The 21,239-nt window shown below is 41.4% G+C and overlaps 1 protein-coding gene across 1 annotated transcript in view; it reads right to left on the reverse strand.

Moving 5' to 3' along the window:
- The window catches only part of LOC113406354 (protein diaphanous homolog 3-like), a 310,574-nt gene that overhangs the window by 52,730 nt on the left and 236,605 nt on the right, over window positions 1-21,239 (reverse strand). Inside the window, exon 17 of the mRNA XM_029910781.1 lies at window positions 3,219-3,343. Coding sequence (XP_029766641.1) covers window positions 3,219-3,343 — 125 coding nt within the window. The remainder of the gene's footprint in view (window positions 1-3,218; window positions 3,344-21,239) is intronic.

The raw sequence follows: 21,239 nt of genomic DNA on the forward strand, positions 1-21,239 counted from the left end.
GGTGTGAACTACACCACTTATCTCCATGGTTAACTCCAAAGCATAAACATGATGTTAGAATTGTCAACACAGTTAACTATTTCAGTGTTTATCACTTTAACAGAAATTTCCAACTAATGTTAGTTTTTTTAGATTGAAACAAATGCTTCCCATCCTCTATCAGTTTAAAATGAATAGCTGAACAGAGGAGCCTTGCAGTACTGTGTGTCTTGCCCTTGAACCTCTGAATGAACTCTTACACAATGGAGTGACGAAAAAACGGTTACCTACCTTTTCGTAACTGTTGTTCTTTGAGATGTGCCAACGTACACAGTCATCAGAGATTTTTGCCTTAGCGGTATCCATAGGGTCGGCTGTGGGTGGAGGAGGATATAACATTAAAGAAGTTGTTGGACTCCTCCGCTAGAATCTTGACCTCCAAGTTCAGGTTGGTAGCCACCCTTTTGAGCAGGGCCTGGTGCTCCTTGAATTCATCGGGGGGAGGGAAGGGGGAAAGCTGCTTGTTTAGGTGGGGCCTGCTACCACTTTGTCCGGCGACAACGAAGACGACTGCACAGCAGAGGGAAGGGGTGGCTTCCCCTTGCTCATTTGGGGATGGATCCTTGGGCGTCAGGGTCCACTGTGTTGCCCCTGCATTGGATTCCGCACTGTGCTCCAACTTGGGTGCCGGCTGCAACTTGTTCAATTCAGCCTGGGAGGAATGGTGCGAGTACGGGACCAGCATAACAGGTACACCCCATGGGTTCCAGTACTGGCACTGAGTGGGCCATTGCCCCTGCCTCCACACTGCTGCCGCAGGAACCACACCGGTCTCGCAGGCTGGTGGTGATTCAACTTCTATAGGCGAGGGGCTGAACTCCACTTCAGGCTCAGACCACTGCCCTTCTGGTGACGAGGGCAGCGCCATAGATGCCTGACAGGGCCGGCTTTAGGCATCGCGGGGCCCGATTCGAAGGAGCTGCCGCCGAAGTCCCGCCACTGTCTTCGGTGGCAGCTCAATCGCTGCCGCGGAGGAAGGACCATCCGCCGAAATGCCGCCAAAGACAGCAGCAACGATTGAGCTGTCGCCGTCGAAAGTGCCGGGACTTCAGCGGCAGCTCAACTGGCTGCCAGTGCCTTCGGCGGCATTTCGGCGGAGGGACGTTCCTCCGCGGCAGCGATTGAGCTGCTGCCGAAGACAGTGGCGAGACTTTGGCGGCAGATCCTTTGGTACGTTGCGGGGCCCTCTTTGGGGCGCGGGGCCCGATTCTGAGGAATTGGCTGAATCGCCCTAAAGCCGGCCCTGATGCCTGAGTCTGTCAACTGCCCCTCGTCGGTGACCGGTGCTGCGACCAGGAACAATCCCGCACTGGGGGTATGGGGGAGACCGCCTAGGCAATGGTGAACTGTGCCATAGCGAACTCTGGCGGTGCCATGGGTACGAGGATTGATGTCACAATGCAGGTGTCCCATGCTTTGCAGGTAGACACATTGGCATCAGGGACCTGTGTCTTCTAATCAGGGATTGAGGCTGTGGTGCCAGGGTCCAAGGCTGTGGTGATGGGGACTGGTGCCTGCGGTCCAGGGATGAGGAACGCTCCGCCGCTTTAGGGGGCGGTCCCATAACCGGCTTTCCCATAGATGCTGGAGCCTTGGCTGGGTACATCACCTGGCTTTGCATCTGCGGTGCTGGTCAGCCTACTTGCTCTTTGGCCGCCGGGCCCGCTTCAGGCACAGATGATCCTACTAAGGGCTGGGACCCCCTGCCACTCCCAGGAGTTGGAGGCGGGTCCCTGGCTGGACTAGAGGGTCCAACTGCAGCGGTACACCTGAGCAGCTCCGGGGCAGGCACATGGCCCAACACAGGTCCTTTGCCTGAAGCCCCCTTTTTCTGCAGTGCCTCCTGCACAATGAACATGGCTTAAAGCCTGGGGAACAGGGCATGCCCTACTCTGAGGCGAAGTCCTAGCCAGGACTCTAACTCCTAAACAACTACTCTAACACTTAACTTAAAGATCTAAGTATCTATCAACTAACAACAAAGGAGACAAAACATACTGACTGTAAGAATCGCTAACACTCTTGCGATGCAAGACAAGATGCTCTGATCAACCATCACGCGTGGTCAGAAGGAAGTGAGAGGGCATAGGGTCGGCAGCACCTAATATACCAATGCATGAGCACTCAAGAGGGCGCTACAGCCGACCCTATAGATACCGCTAAGGCAAAAATCTCCACTGACTGCATGTGGGCACGCACACACCTAGAAGGAATCGACATGAGCAAACACTCGAAGAAGAAAAATGACTTTCTGTTCAGTTTCCTTGCTACTACTTAGTGTGGGGGAAAGGACCGGAAGACATAAGGTTTCACTAGGATTACTTACCCCCAACTCAGAAGAGGAAATTAGGAGGGCAAAAGGTGTTTCTCCTGAATTTTTGCACTTTGGCTGCAAAGAGTTGCTGTTGTGATTGAAAGTAGTTGTCTCTTTCTCTTCCTTAATCCTCCTGCTTTCTTGCCAGCTGTTTCCCTTATGGCAAAGAAAGCACTAGGAAGGGAGGCAAAAAGAGCAGCTACAGAGATAAGATATATGTAATAGAACATGGACATCAGCAGGTAGGAAGAAATGGATCCACTACAAGAGCCAAGTTTTCGCCTAAGGGGAAGAGGAAAAAATCAGAGCCATTACTTTTAAATAAAAAACATGAAAACATGGAGTTTTGTCAAAAACAAATGAGGCAGAAGCTGTCTTTATGGATGATGTGTTTCATAAGCTGAGACTATTAACGAACTTGAAAAACTTTGCAGGCCACCTATTCAAAAGTGGACAGAATCCCAATGGTAATATACAACTCAAAAAGAGCAAATACATCTAACTGTAATGGCCTTCTCCTATTTCTATGTTCTATATTCAAGGTGAAATAATACATGGCTTAGCACTCTCCTTATAGAAGTAGTTTTTAACACTCTGATTGTAATACATTCACCTTTTCACTCAGTAAAAAAAGTGTCCATGTTTTTATGTACAAAATTTAGAATCATTGCCATTAGGCAATGTTTTCATATTATGCATTACAGGTCAATTTTTGATTGTTCTGTATACTTAGTCTTTGAGGAAAAGAGAGTTAATGTTTTCAAATATGAATGCTGCAAACTAGACAAAGGTATGCAAATAAATTTGAAGTGTTAAGTAAACATTAGATAAGCCCTCATAAGATATTTAACTGTCAAAAGGATATAGACATCTTTGTCACAAACTTGTCATGGATATTGTCGGGAGGGGGAAAGATCTTCAAATCCTTCTCAAGCTGTTGAAGCTGCCTTTCCATCTGCCTCAGGTTCTTCTCCAGGTTTTCTGCTGAGACTAAAATATAATATATTCATTCTCTCAACATCTCAGAAAAGGACAACTAGTAAGAAATGCCTACTTGTAAAAGATTTTTGTTATACCAGTACCACACATCTAATTCTGAAATGGAATTGTATCAGATAATCACAGGGCAGGAATACTAGTTCATTGTGTAATATTTATTTTTTCTTAATTACACAATTTCCTCACTGTGATTGGTTGTATCCATTTTAAATAATCACTGCATTTTTTTCTCAACCATGCAGTATGCAAAGCTGTATATTCTGATTGGATCTTAATGGGTGTCAGCCAATCCAAAAGCAGGGTTTTGCATTAAAACCAAAAGTTTATTTTTAAATTACCTGTACTGTGAAAATACCAATCTCTCTTCTCTGATTAATGACTATAGTAAGAAAGTTCAAGATATTTCCTTGCAATAAAGTTGCTTGCCTTAGCTTCACAATTCTGAAGGAAAAAAAAAACCCTACTAATATTTACATGAAACAAGGAGAGAGGAGAGAATTCGAATCCCCAAATATAGAGAAAATAGGGCTATTAAAGAGCTGAAAGAGAATTTCCTTTAAATAAACAACCCAAATTTCTGACCCATTATTTCCCTCCCAATTCAGATCTGAAGCATGATGTAAACTAACACACATTTGTTATTCCGAGGGAAAGTGCCCTGCTAATCAGAAGGGAACAACAGGGTGTTTGGGAGAATGTTAAGAGGGATGAAATGAGGAGGGGGAGAGAGAGAGAGAGAGGAGAGATATAAAACCTGCACAAGTTTTACTTTATCAGGAACAAAACGTGAATTATCTTTCAATTGTTTGGCACCCTACTTTATATTTGGAACATTTAATTAAAAATGTCAGTACAGTAATGAGGATAGTTCCTGATAGCTTGGTAAATCATATCCTGGGCTCATATGAATTCGTGCAATCAAGGATATTGTTATCACATCATACACAGGAAGTAAGTAAACTTTAGTGAACATTCAAATGTTCTTCACAAAAATAAAAAGATAGATTATAAATAATATATTGAATATTAGTCTGGAAATATTGACATTGTAGAGTTTCTCATTATCAGTTTGTTACATTAATTACAAAACCTAAAATTACTTACTATACTTATTAGAATTTCATACACATTTTACCTATGCAGCTTTTGGGGTGAAATGCTGAGCCTACAGAAGTCAATGTGAATTTTGCCATTGATCTCAGTGAGGTCAGCATTTCAACAATGGAGTTTAATGCAGAGATGAATGGACTGAGAACGGTTCATAATACCCAGAAGTGATCAGAATATGGGACACATTCACTGGTTGCATATGCTTTCATAAAGAGTGGCATAGTCTCCCTGATGAATTATCATCACACATCCTCATCTTAGTGACTACTAAGTAATGATCACCAGTAGATGGGCTGATTAATACTGGTAGTTAGAGAGACTACAGCTCTGCTAAGTGTATATCTACACATAAACTGCTGCTACACATAAAGTGCTTCAGTGAAGACACTACCTATGCCAACGGGAGGGCTTCTCCAGTCATCACAGGTACTCCGCCTCCCTGAGATCCAGTAGCTAGGTTGACAGGAGAATTCCTCCATCGACCTAGGGCTATCTACACCAGGGTTTAAACATGTCACAGAGGAGTATGGATTTTTCACACCCCTGAGTAATGTAGTTATACCAACCTAATTTCCTAGTGCAGACCAGGCCTCAGTAATAATGCTGACATGCGTGTGAATTAAGCTCTGTCTCTTCACAAATTTTAGAAGCAGGAATATAATAAGTCCATAGTTAAATGCCATGTTATAGTTATGTATAGCAGAAGAATGCAGGCCTTCAGGGATAGACACAGAGTGAAGCAGACCAATCCAAGTAATCATCTCCTAGAAAAGCAATGTTTGATAAGATGCAGAGAAATTCCTCTGGACAGATTTAGGTGACCCTCCCAAACCACGAACATATCCAAGCAGTAGCTAACTTGAATTATTCTGATATATCATGACTTATCTTTCTCAGGACTTTGTTGAATTTAGTGAAGGGATGGGAAACAAAGGGAGGAAAGGTGTGAATGGAAACATCTCTCCTACAAAAAGATTATATGGAGTGGAAATATAGGGTCAGATTCTGTGCTATGTATCCAAGAGCAAAGAATCTGCAGCCCAGAACTAAAGCCACCTTTGCTCCCTCTGAATCCCGGACTGTTCCAGGGCCTGAACAGCCCACTGACAATACAGACCGGGGGTTAAGGCGGGGGGTGTCCTTCCAGGGGTTCCCTATTAAGTAGAGTACTGCTTACAATCTCTGCAGCACTATGGACATGCCCTTCCCACCTGCCTCTGGCACACACCTCATGCTGCAGCTTGCAAATGTGACCTCTGGAGGCAACCATATGTCTGTCTACCACAGTTCCTTTGCCAGGGGAATTGTACCCCAGAGGGTTACATGGGTTTTCAGGACCTGTTATACCGTTTTGACTCTTTTATGTGGCATAAAGGGGCTGAAGTAAGAGTGAAAATCTCACCCATAGGGTCGCTTCCTTCTCTGAAACAAAACAGAAGATATTTGAACTGCTCCCTAGAAACAAACCTTCTCTTTAGACAACCACATTTTAGAAAAATGGAATCCAACACCTAGTGTAACAGAGACCACTGATGACGCATGAAATTAATTCAGCCAACCTGGTACTCCATTCACCTCTTTTAGCTCATAAATACTGGAAATAAATAAAATAGCACATAGAATAATTCAGAGAATGCCAAAATATATTATTGACATAGTACAGGAAAACAGAGCACACTAGGTATCTGAAGTAAAATATAGCTGCAGAACTATTGAGAAGATTTCTCTCAGAATGACAAAGGAATTAATACTAATAATTAAAAAAAAAAACAGCCATTGCCTGTCAGATAGTCTAGAGCTCCAACACAATGACGAGGATAAGTATTTCAGAGACAAAGAACCCAAAAAGATACAAAAAAAACACCCCACAACGGCCTGAGATGTCCATTAGCAGCAACATGATAAGAGCTGGTTGGATAAAAGTGACTCACTGAACACATTAGAGGGAAGGGTCTGCCAAAACAGAATTCACTTTCACGTTCTGCTAGGATAATTTTTTCCCTCAGGGACAAGGGGAATGTGTTCTTTTCTGGCTTTCCTGCTCTTTATCTCACTCTACCACTATCTATACTAACTGTTGTTTCTAAAATCTTAACGATCTGCCAAATCTCTTACAATGTCACTCCTCTGAACCCTTGTGGTGGTTTGCCCTTACCTTCCACATTCAGTTTATGCTTTTTCAACTTCAAGGAATTTTAAATCTTCACAACCAACCTTCCCTGTGTCATTTACTCCCATTCCCTTCCTGTCACCTAAAGCTCCTCTTAAGATTCAATTGTGAATAGTCCATTTGAGTCCTTCCTCCTCCCTACTTGGAGAGCTCCCTCCCCTCCCTCTTTTGTCCACCAAATTATCTCATACTTCTCTCCTCACTCAAGTCACTGCTTAAGGTACAGTACCTTTCAACAATAACCTACCACTTATAGAATATATACAGTAACTTAAAAAAAAAATTGGACCACTTGAAAATTGATCCTTCAACTTACATATTCTATATTTGAACAGCATTATCTAATTTATACTGTATATCCCTTGAGAAAAGCTCTGTATATCCCTTGAGAAAAGCTTCCACTTCATTTGTTGAGCATCTAGAACATGGTTGGTTCGCAAGAAGTGATGAGCATGTACAGCTAAATTATTTGGACAGGGCAGGGGGAAAATGAGAATGTTATTTCCACAGTGTATTTGAAACATTTCTCTGCTATTCTGGAGAAGTTCAGGACTGTTGTAATAAAGCACAATCTTAACATTTTAACTGCCATTTAATGTGTTCACTTTTTAACTCACCCGCCATTTTCTCAATATTAAAGGTCTGATTCTATAAGAAGATGGAAAAAATTATGTGAAGTGGATTTTTCAGTTACAAATATAGAGTGATTCATTGCATATTTTAAAATTATTAGTTACAAAATGGTGCAGTAAATGGTAACCTCAAGGGTTAGAAATAATAAAAGGCTATTTGTCTTATACCCTGAAATAGCAAAGCATCATCATTTGTACGCTAAGTGTTTAAAAATGAAACAGAACCTTTAGGTTCATAAACAAAATGTAATTATTTCTGTTATTAGCAGTCAGATATCTTAGAACATAAGAACGGCCGTACCGGGTCAGAACAAAGGTCCATCTAATCTAGTATCCTGTCTACCGACAGTGGCCAATGCTAGGTGCCTCAGAGGGACTGGACCTAACAGGCAACGATCAAGTGATCTCTCTCCTGCCATCCATCTCCATCCTCTGACAAACAGAGGCTAGGGACACCATTCCTTACCCGTCCTGGCTAATAGCCATTAATGGATTTAACCACCATGAATTTATCCAGTTCTCTTTTAAACGCTGTTATAGTCCTAGCCTTCACAACCTCCTCAGGTAAGGAGTTCCACAAGTTGACTGTGTGCTGCGTGAAGAAGAACTTCCTTGTATTTATTTTAAACCTGCTGCCTATTAATTTCATTTGGTGACCCCTAGTTCTTGTATTATGGGAATAAGTAAATAACTTTTCCTTATCCACTTTCTCCACATCAGATTTTATAAACCTCTATCATATCCCCCCTTAGTCTCCTCTTTTCCAAGCTGAAAAGTCCTAGCCTCTTTAATCTTTCCTCATATGGGACCCGTTCCAAACCCCTAATCATTTTAGTTGCCCTTCTCTGAACCTTTTCTAGTGCCAGTATATCTTTTTTTGAGATGAGGAGACCACATCTGTACGCAGTATTCGAGATGTGGGCGTACCATCGATTTATATAAGGGCAATAATACATTCTCAGTCTTATTCTCTATCCCCTTTTTAATGATCCCTAACATCCTGTTTGCTTTTTTGACTGCCTCTGCACACTGCGTGGACATCTTTAGAGAACTATCCACGATGACTCCAAGATCTTTTTCCTGACTTGTTGTAGTTAAATTAGCCCCCATCATATTGTATGTATAGTTGGGGTTATTTTTTCCAATGTGCATTACTTTACATTTATCCACATTAAATTTCATTTGCCATTTTGTTGCCCAATCACTTAGTTTTGTGAGATCTTTTTGAAGTTCGTCACAGTCTGCTTCGGTCTTAACTATCTTGAGCAGTTTAGTATCATCTGCAAACTTTGCCACCTCACTGTTTACTCCTTTTTCCAGATCATTTATAAATAAGTTGAATAGGATTGGTCCGAGGACTGACCCTTGGGGAACACCACTAGTTACCCCTCTCCATTCTGAGAATTTACCATTAATTCCTACCCTTTGTTCCCGGTCTTTTAACCAGTTCTCAATCCATGAAAGGACCTTCCCTTTTATCCCATGACAGCTTAATTTACGTAAGAGCCTGTGGTGAGGGACCTTGTCAAAGGCTTTCTGGAAATCTAAGTACACTACGTCCACTGGATCCCCCTTGTCCACATGCTTGTTGACCCCTTCAAAGAACTCTAATAGATTAGTAAGACACGATTTCCCTTTACAGAAACCATGTTGACTATTGCTCAACAGTTTATGTTTTTTCTATGTGTCTGACAATTTTATTCTTAACTATTGTTTCAACTAATTTGCCCGGTACCGACGTTAGACTTACCGGTCTGTAATTGCCGGGATCACCTCTAGAGCCCTTTTTAAAATATGTTTACTCCACATTTCTCTATTATAGATCTACAATATAACTATTTAAGTTAGCTTTCTTATCTGAAAATATTAATTATACCCTGCTCTCACACAGTCCATTATATATTGAAAACACTGTACAAACATGAACTTAATTAATTCATCACCATATCCCTGTGTGTCAGGAACAAGTAGCGCTATCCCCACCATTTTACAGCTGTAGAAACAGAGCAGTGAAAATGACTTGCTAGGACGAGTACAAATTGATATTAAATAATCAAGAGTTTTTGGTTCTCAGTACTGTGGTTTAGCCACTAAACAACATTTTTATACAGAATTTAACTAGATAAACTTTCCAATTTAATGTTCATTCTAAAACTCCCTGTAAGATTAACTTTTGCACATTTTTCTAAATTAATTCTCAATGTCAGAAGACTGTTTAGAGGTAGATGGACAATCATACAAAGATTTGGGTTCAAAAAGTTTCAAAATCAATCTCTAGCACTATGTATTTCAATATCAAATTACCCCACATAGTGAAATACGTGAAAATGGGGACTTCGTTAACTTGCACAAAAAGTACACTTTTCCTGTTTGGAGTTTAAGTTCAGCATTGAACTTAGTTCAACATTATATTTGTATGTATATATATGTACACTTTATATTTCTATATATTTCCCAACATGCCAGCTATTGATTGTTTAATGATGTATATGTTAACTGCAAAAATATTAAATTACATAAATTGTGAAATACAAATATTTCAATCTGTTCTCAAACTTTGCCAGAGAGCTTCTTGTCTCAAATACTAAAATTTTCAAAGAGCTTCCTTGCTTGGTCTGTTAAGATCTGAAAGTGTGTTTACATAGGGCATAAATGGCAACTTGCTGGAGCGAGGGAAGGGGGGGGGGTGAGAGGGGGCGAGAGAGAGAGAGAGAGAGAGAGAGAACTTTTTTGCCACCAAATGATTTTCAAAATAGCCTCCTAGGTCCAAGGAATGGCTTTCAGCTGTTTATTACTTTCAAAATAAGTAACAGTTTTGTTTTTAAATCCTTCAGTAAGAATATCTGCTTCGTATGCTTTACTGCTGAAGCGACCTCCTTGTACAACTACTGCATATGTGGAAGAATACCTAACCTGCAAAATCCAATTTTTCCTTGCATACATTTAATAACAGCACATGGCAGATTTCCTTATGGCAGATTATCCCATTGCCCAATTGGTCTCTCAGCAATTAGTTTCTATTACATTTAAAATTATCTTCTTCTATTTCTGGATATCTGATTCTCAACTTTTGTCTCCTTTTGACCACTACAAAAAATTTATCTTCTACTCTTTTATTATTGCCTCAGAGGCATATAGAAACTTTTGCCACTATTTAGTGAATTGCACAAATAAAATTCTGTAGTGTCTGAAGTGCTTCTTGGGACTCTGAAGCAATTCCATTGCATTTTCTCAACTATTATATGGCCTGATCAAACGCCCACTGAAATCATTGCAAGCTTTCCCATTGACTTCAATAGGAGTTGGATCAGTCTTTAGTTTTTTCTACAATTTCATACTATCCTTCTCTTTGTTCATAGTCCCTTCTAATTTGGTTTGGTAACATTATTATAGCAGTGCAAGAACACTACTGTAATTAAGGTGCCGGGCACCAAGCACAGCATGGCCCCCCTACAGTTCCCCGTTGCCTCATGCCTTCCTGCCCCCGAGTGGTCCCTGGAGCCCCCACACTGGTCTCATGTATCCCGGCCCCCAAAACATGGGCCTCACTCCTCATCCTTCAAGGCCGGTCCCTGAAGGCTTCTCCAGCTTCCCCCTCCCACCGGTCTCTTTCCCTCCCCAGTCCACTTACTTCTGCCACATCCCGGCCTTCCCCAGCTTCCCAAGACTGCTACCTGGAGTCTCCTTGGTCCTCCCACTACCCAGAGCCTCTTTCTTGCCCCATCCCTCTGCTATCCCAGCCTCCAAAGGAGCATCACACTGCTAGCTGGATCATAGTTCAATAGCTTCACCTCCTGGCTCTGAGCCCAAAAGTACTCACACACTTGCACAGTCACATCCTGCTTTACTGTCCTAATACCAGCCCATATCCATTCCTCTTCCCCCCCCCCCATCTCTGCTACTTTGCTCAATTGGGGGCACAGAGGAACATTCTGGGGTGGGGGGGCCGAGCAGTGGTGCCAGGTGGCTCGGGCCAGTCCCATGCATCTGGTTTTCAATTTAGGGAAATATGGTCACTCTAGCAGCCATTTATTTCACTTAGACTCGCATGCAGTACCCAGAGGAGGTGGGGCTCAGAGTCTATTTAAACAAGGACTGCAGGAATACCTTCCCTGTTTGCATCTACTCTGGACGCCACAATAATGGCCGGATTGTTCGCAAACATATGTATCGACAAACAGCTGGCAGCCCAGCAAATGTCCAATATTGAGACATCGCTTCAAAATGCATTGATGTAGCTTGTTCTCTCCTAGAACGGGCGTATACCTGTTCAGGGAGTGTAGCCGAAGCGGTTTCGTATGCAGTGTTGATGTAGGAATTTATTCCCTTAGAGATTATCTGTGAGGGGACTGACTGCCCCTTCAAACAGTCTGCATATGACACAAATAGACAAGGCGAAGCCCAAAAGGGTTTAGCTGTGTTCAGATAAAAAGGTGAGACATCATCTGAAGTTCAATGCATGAAGACACTGCTCCTCTGGGTATGAACACGGCTTTAGGAAAAAACACAGGCAAATACACTGCCAGGTTCAAATGAAAAATTTTGGGTGAGGCCACAATATCACTGTCTTTGGAGAACTGTGTATAAAGATCAGAGGGGTAGCCGTGTTAGTCTGGATCTGTAAAAAGCGACTAAGAGTCCTGTGGCACCTTATAGACTAACAGACGTATTGGAGCATAAGCTTTCGTGGGTGAATACTCACTTCGTCAGATGCATGTCACATACTGAAGAAGTGAGTATTCACCCATGAAAGCTTATGCTCCAATACGTCTGTTAGTCTATAAGGTGCCACAGGACTCTTTGTCGCTGTGTATAAGGAGGCTCTGCCATCAAAGCCCGTGACTTCCACACTCTCCTTGAAGAGGTCAGTGCCACAAGGCAGGCAGTTTTTTGACACAAGAGAGGAACGGGACAGGATGCCAGATGCTCAAATGGAAGTCCCATTAGAGCCATCAAGTCTGATTTAAGGTCCCCCAAGAGAACTGGTTCCTGCACTGGCAGATGGAGATGGAGAATCTTGCTACCATGGCATTGGAAAACACTGATTTTACATGATTGGGTGGATGAAAGGCTGAGATAGCTTGATGAGGGTGCATCTAACAGCAAAGTGCAAGGCCCAATACTAAAGATGCAGAGAAAATACTCCAAGATGTCCTGGATAGAAGACAGCGTTGGCTGAACTCCATGGGCCAATAACCACACTGAAAACTGCTTCCATTTTGCTAAAGAGTCCATTGTGGTAAAGGGTTTTCTACTATTGAGTAGGACCTGTCAAATAGCCACCGAACATCGCTCTTCCTTTTTATTCACTGCAAAACAGCCATGTAGTGAAATACAGGGACCTGAGCATGGGGTGGTAAGTGTGACAATGATTCTGCGTGAGCAGGTCAGGATGGAGAGAAAGGGGTACGGGAGGCTGAATCGACAATGCGAGAAGGTGTGGGAAAACCAACACTGCCTCAGCCATGCTGTGGCAATGAGGATGATCTTGGCTTAATCAGCTTTCAGCTTGAGGATAACCTGTGAAATGATCAGGATCAGAGGAAAAGCATACAGAAGAGCTGGTTGCTAGCTGAGGTGGAAGGCACCAGTCAGGAAACCTGGACTGAGGCCCTCTCAAAAGCAGTTCAGATAACACTTCCTGTTGTCCCTTGCAGTGAACAGGGTGATCATCGGTATGCCATTGCAAAGATCACTCAAAGAATGTTGGACTTCAGTGACCACTCATGACTCAGGTTAAAAATCCTGCTGCGATGGTCCGAGAGATGATTCTGGACCCTAGGCAAGTGGTTGGCCATGAGAGCGATACTCACTCTAATGCAGAACTGCCACAGTCTGATTGACATGTAGACTGGGCAAACCCAGAACCTGAATGCCTCTGGAACCATTGCCTCTTTCTTGAGTAGTCCCGCTGTCTCAGGGGAGGGAAAGCTTGCTCAAAAGGGGTGTTGCAGGCAGTACTGCTGCTAACGACTGCCATGCTGGTGTCTTTGCACTGCTGACGTATACACCCTCAAGGAATGTACAGTGGCCCTAGAATCCTTGAAGAAGTGCAAAGTTTCATCAGTTTTGTCCAAAAAGAGGACCCGAGCATCAAAGGGAAAGTACTCTATAGTCTGCTGCATGTCTGGAGCAATGCTCAAACTTTGCAGCCAGAATGTCTCTCTCATGGTCATCACTGAAGCCATCACTCTAGCCAAAGTATCTGTCACATCTAGAGCAGACTGCAGTGACATTTTGCCATCAAGCAGCCTTCAGAAACACATCTGAAATTCCTCCCTGGAGGTTTTAGGCAGATGGTCTGTAAATTTAGTCATTCAATTTACAAAATCATATTTGGACAACAGTTCCTACTTGTTTCTGAATCCACATTTGCAGGGAGGAAGAGGTGTAGATCTTTCTACCCACTAAGTCCATCCTTGTCCTTGTCAGTGGACTTAAATCTGCCCTGTCAAGCTCTGTCATTCACTGCAATTATGATCAGTGAATTAGGACACGGGTGCGAGTAAAGCTACTCAAACCCTGCATCAGGACAAAGTAACGCTTCTCGAAACCCTTTGTAGTAGTGCTCCAAATAACCTTTATAGGCTCTAGGAGTGCAATGTTAAAGGAAGGGCCACTCTCCCAAATGCAGATGGCTGCAGGATGGTCAACAACTCTTGGGTAGTCTCCACCTGGATTCCCAGGAAAGTAGCTAGGTGCTGCAAAAGGTCCTGGTAAGCCTTGAAGTTCTCAGGCACTGAAAGGCAGGAAGCCAAAACTGTCCAGGATCAATGAAGAGGCAGTTAACTATGCCAGTGATGGCACCTGGTCCTGAACAGGGACAATTCTGGAGGCTCTGCAAGATGGAGGAAAACTGGTGCCTGAACTTGCTGTGGGTTGACAGCCCCAGCCACTCGGTTTCTGGTGACCTTGTCTTAGAGCGAGATGAAGAGTTTGACCTCCATAATTGAGGAGCATCCCATAAGTTTCATGGAGCATAAGGGTAAGACATTGGCAGCCAATAGGCACCACGTCAGGGGCTCCTGTCCCAACTGTGGGAAGAGTGCTGATCTCGACCTGGATGCCGAGAAGTCTCAGGATTCTGGGATAAAGGTGGAGCCAGTGAGGCTCTGGATGCATAGCCCTGGTGAAGTCCTGGATCAAATGAGAGCTCAAGACGGAAAGGCAACGGAGGTTTGCTGCCACCTGATATTCCACTGACGTGGATATAGTTGGTGCCAGCATCCAAGTCTGCAGTACAGGATCTCTTGCATCCATAGGTGGTACTGGGTAGTGGTTGGAAGGACCCTCTCCATCCTATGTGCTGGCAGCAGCCGTATTCTTCCTGGAGGAGGAAAAATTCTCCACAAGGCCTGGTGTGGTTATGATTGGTTTTGAGACCTTTTCTTTGGCTCTCTTGAAGGAAAGCAGCTTTTGTGCCTCTTTGGAGAGCTGGCGGCTGCGGTGCATGAGCTGGCACCACTCACTGAGATCGACCTCCAATCCAACACAGGCCTCAGTACTGAAGCAGGCCTCATGGCCTGATGAAGCAGGTGCTGCTTCAGGCGAAGGTCTGAGCCACCTGAATCTGTTTTGTGAATGATTTACAAACCAAACACCATCTCACCTAAGCATTGCAAGCATCTTGTGTGAAAGCAGTTGTTGGGGGTAGCAACCCCACAAGACAGACAATGTTTGAACCCTGGTGAGGACATCACCAGGGAAAAATACTCACATAAACTAACACTGAGGGTACTAGTGATATACAACTAGAACAATGAAGACAAAGAATTTTTGAGGAATTGAGATTTTAAGAACCACACAGAACTCTGACCCCAGTCATGGGTGGTAACAAGAAACTGAGGGGAGTCGGGGTGGCACCACCTCATATAGGCATGGAAGGGACTATGGCCTGAGGTATGCGCACTGCCACCCCCGCCCCATGGGTATTGCTAGGCAAAGTTCTCTGGCTCTGGTGTGCTGTGCATGCACATACACAGGAATACACAGCTGCATCTACTTGAAGAACAAACTGTTATGATTTAAATCAATCCACCCTACAGCATGTCCAGCTGAGCTCAGCACCTGCAAGACTTCCCCTTTGGCAACTGGAACCAGTGGTTAATACAGTGACTGGACAGCATTCTTAAAAGAAAATATTGTTTAATCTTAACAGTAGGAACAGTAAAGCACAAGAGGAAAAGGTTTTTAACACACTAAATACTCTATACACAAATATTTTACCATCCCTCTGGAAGAATCTTAGCGAGACCAACTGCTTCAGACCCTCTAGCTGGGCCTGTCTCTGTCTCAGTCTGCTCCTCGCAAGCAGTTCACTGATAACCGTCCCCCTCCCTCTAGAGGGGGTTTAGTGTTTAATGTCCTTTTGACCTGTTAGTTCCCAGCCTTAGTAGAACTGCTGTGTAATTTTCATCTGAGCTTGGAATTAGCACCTTCTCAGCTAACAGCACAGATAGAGTTTCTTAACCTCCGTGGCCTATTTTCCTGAAGGTCTTATCTGAAACCATTGTGTTACCTTCTCCCCCACCACCTTTTTTTTTTTTTTTTTTTAAGTCCCGCTATTAAATTAAACCATCTATGCATACAGTACACTTTTTCAGGATAGTCAGACAGTAAACATTTCCTAAGACTTGGTCACACAGAGTATTCATAAATTATAACAGATCAGCCCCCACGTTTTTCATGTGGGCCTACTATCTAGTATTTAGACCCTAACCACTAATAATGAGGTACGTTTCCTCAATGGGGTAATTTTACCTGGAAACTGATGACAACTGTTTTATGACAGGATTGATACCCATCATTTTTTTTTCTCAGAAACAACAGTATAATTCTGTATTTCATTAAGTTATACTGCAACGTTTCTCCAGCTTTTATGTTGGCCACTTTAGCAAAGGAAGAGCCTCTTATGGACCAATTCCTCTTCCAATCCCCAAAGCCCCTACTACTTGGTTATTAAAATGTTTCATTCTGTACAACCCGCCAGGGCTCTGTGGACTATAAGTGGTTCATGACCTATGTTAACGTGAAGCCAAAAAAAAAAAAAAGTTTGTTACCTCTCTGATACAATTTCATTTTTAATTTACTTCTTTGCTTTCTTAACAGAGATTATTTACAGACCATTTCTAGGGGATTACTGCATTTCCTGGATTGCTCAGAACACTGAGTCTTTATTCTTAAAAGTCCACCTCAGGTATATTAGATCTGTAAATCAGAATGTGTACTTTTTTTTTTTTTATAAATATGACAAAATATTTTCTCTAGACTTTTCGGATTTCTGGAATTAATTTACTAAAAGCTGCATAGTTTTTAGATTATGCACCACTCATATAGCTGTTACATATCCTACTGCAAGTTATTTATTAAACAATGAAAAGCAAGTTTCTCTGATTCTGTTATCTCTCTTAGATATTCCTATGGTACCTATCTGGCCCAGAACAATTTGAGTATAGGGACCAGTGGACAAAGTATGAAAGTCAGGAGAGCCAGGTTTAATTACAAACTCTGCCTCCGAGTCTCAGTGTTACTTTAGGCAACTCAATTAACCTCCATTTCCTACAAGTACTCATTCTGTAAAGAGGGGATAATTTTGCTTACCCACCTTTGGAAAGAGCTTTGTGAATGTATAGAATAACTAAGTATCATTATTATAACAACATGACTGATTTGTCTTAGTGACCATATATTATACTCCATGTGTGTTCTATCTGCTTGTGCCAGTGAACTGTAACTTCTCTGAAAGAAGCTGTTGTTCAGTTTGGCATAAATGAGACAAATGAAATCAAGGACATTATTATTTTAAAACACTCATGCAATTGCCTATTATTCCTCATACCACATGTGGTCTATTAGATCCCCCCAAATTCTATTCTATTATGAAGCAAAAATATTTCACAATAATTTTGTATGATCAAGTTACACAGAGATGTCATAACAGCCTTCAATAAACAAAATCAATTAAATCTATGCTAGGTCTTACAATGTAAATTAGATTCTTGAAATTCTATTCTTTTATGGAGATTTTAAGATACATTAAGTCCCAAATAAAGACAGGACTTAGTTAAGTTTATTTCTTCAATTTTCCTAGAAGACTATAAGTAAAATGGTATCAGTTAAGTATAGACGGAAATAAACATGTTTTTTTCTAGTGGACGCCATCTGCCTTGATTACTACCACACAGCAAATCTGTCCACTCAGTATAACATGACTCCTAGTGATACCTTACTTCTGAAAAGAAGGAAAACTTGAGACTCCTCTTAAAAAAAGAGCCGTTTGATCTGTACCAGAGAGAGAGAGAGACACACACACACTTAGTGAGCTGTACAACTTTTAAATTGTCTGTGTTGGCAAAACTAGGAATGTCAAGAGATCAGTAGAATCTCCTTAATTAGTAGAAGCAAATTTGCCTAACCTATAGGAATCACCTAGGTTTAGTGAACTGTTTTATGTGCTCAGCTTGGTTAAGACCACTAGATATATGAGAAGCTATGATAAGAGTACATGAAGGATTTCCTTCAGTAAAGGTGGAAAGTAAACACTATCTTTGTACCTTTAAGGAAAAAGATCAAAAAGCACAGAATAAAATAGTGGTTAAATGTTGCAGAAAAAATCCATTTTGAGTTATACCTAACTTTGAAACGCGGTACATCTTGCCCTGAGCCAGGAATCACTTGAAAAAAATATATATGTGAGCAACCTAATACATGAGAGCATTCTTCACTGTAGTATAATTTGTAACAGTTTAGCTGTATGCTGCCTATTTCAAAACTTTGATGGCATCCCTACACAATAGGATGAATCCCTGCCTCGTCTATGTACAAAAATAATTCTTCGTAACATTTTCACTGATAATACTGAAATCAATGGAAGGTCTGAATGTTCAGAATCTTTGAAAATCAGGCCACTTATTTGGGTGTTTAAATATGGATTTAGGTGCATTACTTTAGGCACCTCAGCTTTAAAATGTTGAACTACGTTCTTATGTTGTTGGTTTAAAAAAAAAAAAAAAAAAGAAAAAGAAAAAACTGCCAGCTTTACATTTTAATTTTCTGCTTTTGTATGTATCTGTTACATTTATGGGTTTTTTTAAAACGAAGGGAAGAAATAATTTTTCGATTTTAATGAAATGCAGATTTATTCAAGAGGTTGAAACAAAGCTTTTTTTTTTATTAAAAGCTTTTGAAAAACCTAACGTTACATGACAGATACATACACTCTGGGGTTTGTTTTCCTCTACATAATAATGCCTAGTGTCAATAGCAATTATGCATACAGACATATGGAAAGAAGAACTTATTTATAACTTCCAAGCTTGAACATTTTTATATACTAAGCCAGGTTTTAAGGTAAGGAGTTTTTTAAATTATTAATATAATCAAACACACTCTTCTTGGCACTGAACTATAACACACATAGTCCCTACTCCAATAATTTACAGTCTCGTGGTACAGATTCTGTGAACACTTACAAATATTAGTAAGTTTACTCAAGTGGGTATTAACATTCAGTTAAATGGAAGTATTTGGTGAAAAGTTATTCATGTGTGTGTTTACAGAAGCACATTCCAATAGTTCAAGAAGAAAGGGCGCACTGGAGGAGGGAGCTAGATAGCAGGTTTTTTTATTATTATTATTATTTATATTTTGTAGAAGTACAGGCTCATTTCTTATGTGAATTTTGGAATAGGTGAGTCATAAAGGAGATACATGACCAAGGAAAAGGGGTGAAGGCTTAGCAAACTGAAAGTGAGTGGAAATAAGAATGGAGAAGAGTGTGGAAGAAAAATTAGTGAGGGAATCAATGCTCCAATAATGGGCATAACTGAGGGGTTTGGTGGACATAATACATTCCAAGATATAGGCTGGAATGGAGTTGTCATGCGTACAGGTAAGGAAAAGACATTTGATCTTTGCATGATAAACAAGGGGAGTCTGTGGAGGGATTAAAAAGAAAAGAGGCATCGGGATCAGATCACTGGGTGAGGAAAAAAAAATGACAGCACTGTCATTTGGACCAACTGGAGTGGGGAAAGAAGAGCACGAGAGTGATGTGACAGAAGTCTACAAGGCAGGATATATATCTCCTCAATATATGTTTCACTCTATATGCATCCGAAGAAGTGGGTTGTAGCCCATGAAAGCTTATGCTCTAATAAATTTGTTAGTCTCTAAGGTGCCACAAGTACTCCTGTTCTTCTTAAGGCAGGAACTGATTATATAAGCCAACAAAGCTTTGTACAATACCCTTTAAACCATCTGGAATCAGGTTTATTATTTAACAATATACAATCACAAGTGCAAAATTACATTCACAAACTCTAGATTGAATTTTCAGAATCATACATTAAGATACTCTTATTTATTCTCTCCGATCAACAGATATCATCTGTGATCCACAGATACGCAAGAGTTCTGAAGGAACTCAAATGTGAAATTGCAGAACTACTAACTACTTTGTAACCTATCATTTAAATCAACTTCTGTACCAAATGACTGGAGGATAGCTAATGTGACAACAGTTTTTAAAAAGGGCTCCAGAGGTGATCTCGGCAATTACAGGTCGGTAAGCCTGACTTCAGGAGACGCAAGCTGGTTGAAACTATAGTAAAGAACAAAATTGTCAGACCAATAGCTGAACAAAATTTGTTGGGGAAAAGTCAACATGGATTTTGTAAATGGAAATCATACCTCACCAATCTACTAGAATTCTTTGATGGGGGGGTCAACAAGCATGTGCACATGGAGCATCCAGTGGATATAGTATACTTAGATTTTCAGAAAGTCTTTGACAAGTTCCCTCACCAAAGGTTCTTAAGCAAAGTAAACTATCATGGGATAAGAGGGACGGTCCTCTGGATAAAAGATAGGAAATGAAGGGTAGGTAAATATGGTCAGTTTTCAGAAAGAAGAGAGGTAAATAGTGATGTCTTCCAGGGGTCTGTACTGGGACCAGTCCTATTCAACATATTCATAAATGATCTGGGAAAAGGGGTAACAGTGAAGTGGCAAAATTTGCAGATGATACAAAACTCCTCAAGATAGTTAAGTCCCAAGCAGACTGTGAAGAGCTACAAAAGGATCTTACAAAACTGGGTAACTGGGCAACACAATGGCAGATGAAATTCAGTGTTGATAAATGCAAAGTAATGCACATTGGAAAACATAATCCCAACTATATATATATATAAAATGGGTGTGTGTGTGTCCAAATTAGCTGTTACCACTCAAAAAAAAAAAAAAAAAAAAAAAGATCTTGCAGTCATTGTGGATACTTCTCTGAAAACATCCCCTCAATGTGCAAAGGCAGTCAAAAAAGCGAACAGAATGTTGGGAATCATTAAGAAAGGGATAGATAAGATAGAAAATATATTGCTTCTATATAAATCCATAGTATGCGCACATCTTGAATACTGCGTGCAGATGTGGTCACCCCATCTCAAAAAAAGATGCATTGGAACCGGAAAAGATTCAGAAAAGGGCAACAAAAATTATTAGGGGTATGGAACAGCTTCGGTGTGAAGAGAGATTAATAACATTGGGACTTTTCAGCTTGGAAAAGAGATGACTAAGGCAGGGATATGATAGAGGTCTATAAAATCATGACTGGTGTGGAGAAAATAAATAAGGAAGTGTTAGTTCCTCCTTCTCATAACACATGGGGTCACCAAATTAAATTAATAGGCAGCATGTTTAAAACAAACAAAAGGAAGTATTTTTTCACATAGCGCACAACCTGTGGAAGTCCTTGCCAGAGTATGTTGTGAAGGCCAAGACTATAACAGGGTTCAAAAAAGAACTAGGTAAGTTCATGGAGGACAGGTCTATCAATGGTTATTAACCAAGATGGGGAGGGATGGTGTTCCTAGCCTCTGTTTGCCGGAAGCTGGGAATGGGCAACAGGGGATGGATCACTTGATGATTACCTGTTCTGTTCATTCACTCTGGGGCACTTGGCATTGACCACTGTCGGAAG

The sequence above is a fragment of the Terrapene carolina genome, unplaced genomic scaffold (assembly GCF_002925995.2).
Source record: "Terrapene carolina triunguis isolate 2854851 unplaced genomic scaffold, T_m_triunguis-2.0 Scaffold17, whole genome shotgun sequence".
Lineage (NCBI taxonomy): Eukaryota > Metazoa > Chordata > Testudines > Emydidae > Terrapene > Terrapene triunguis.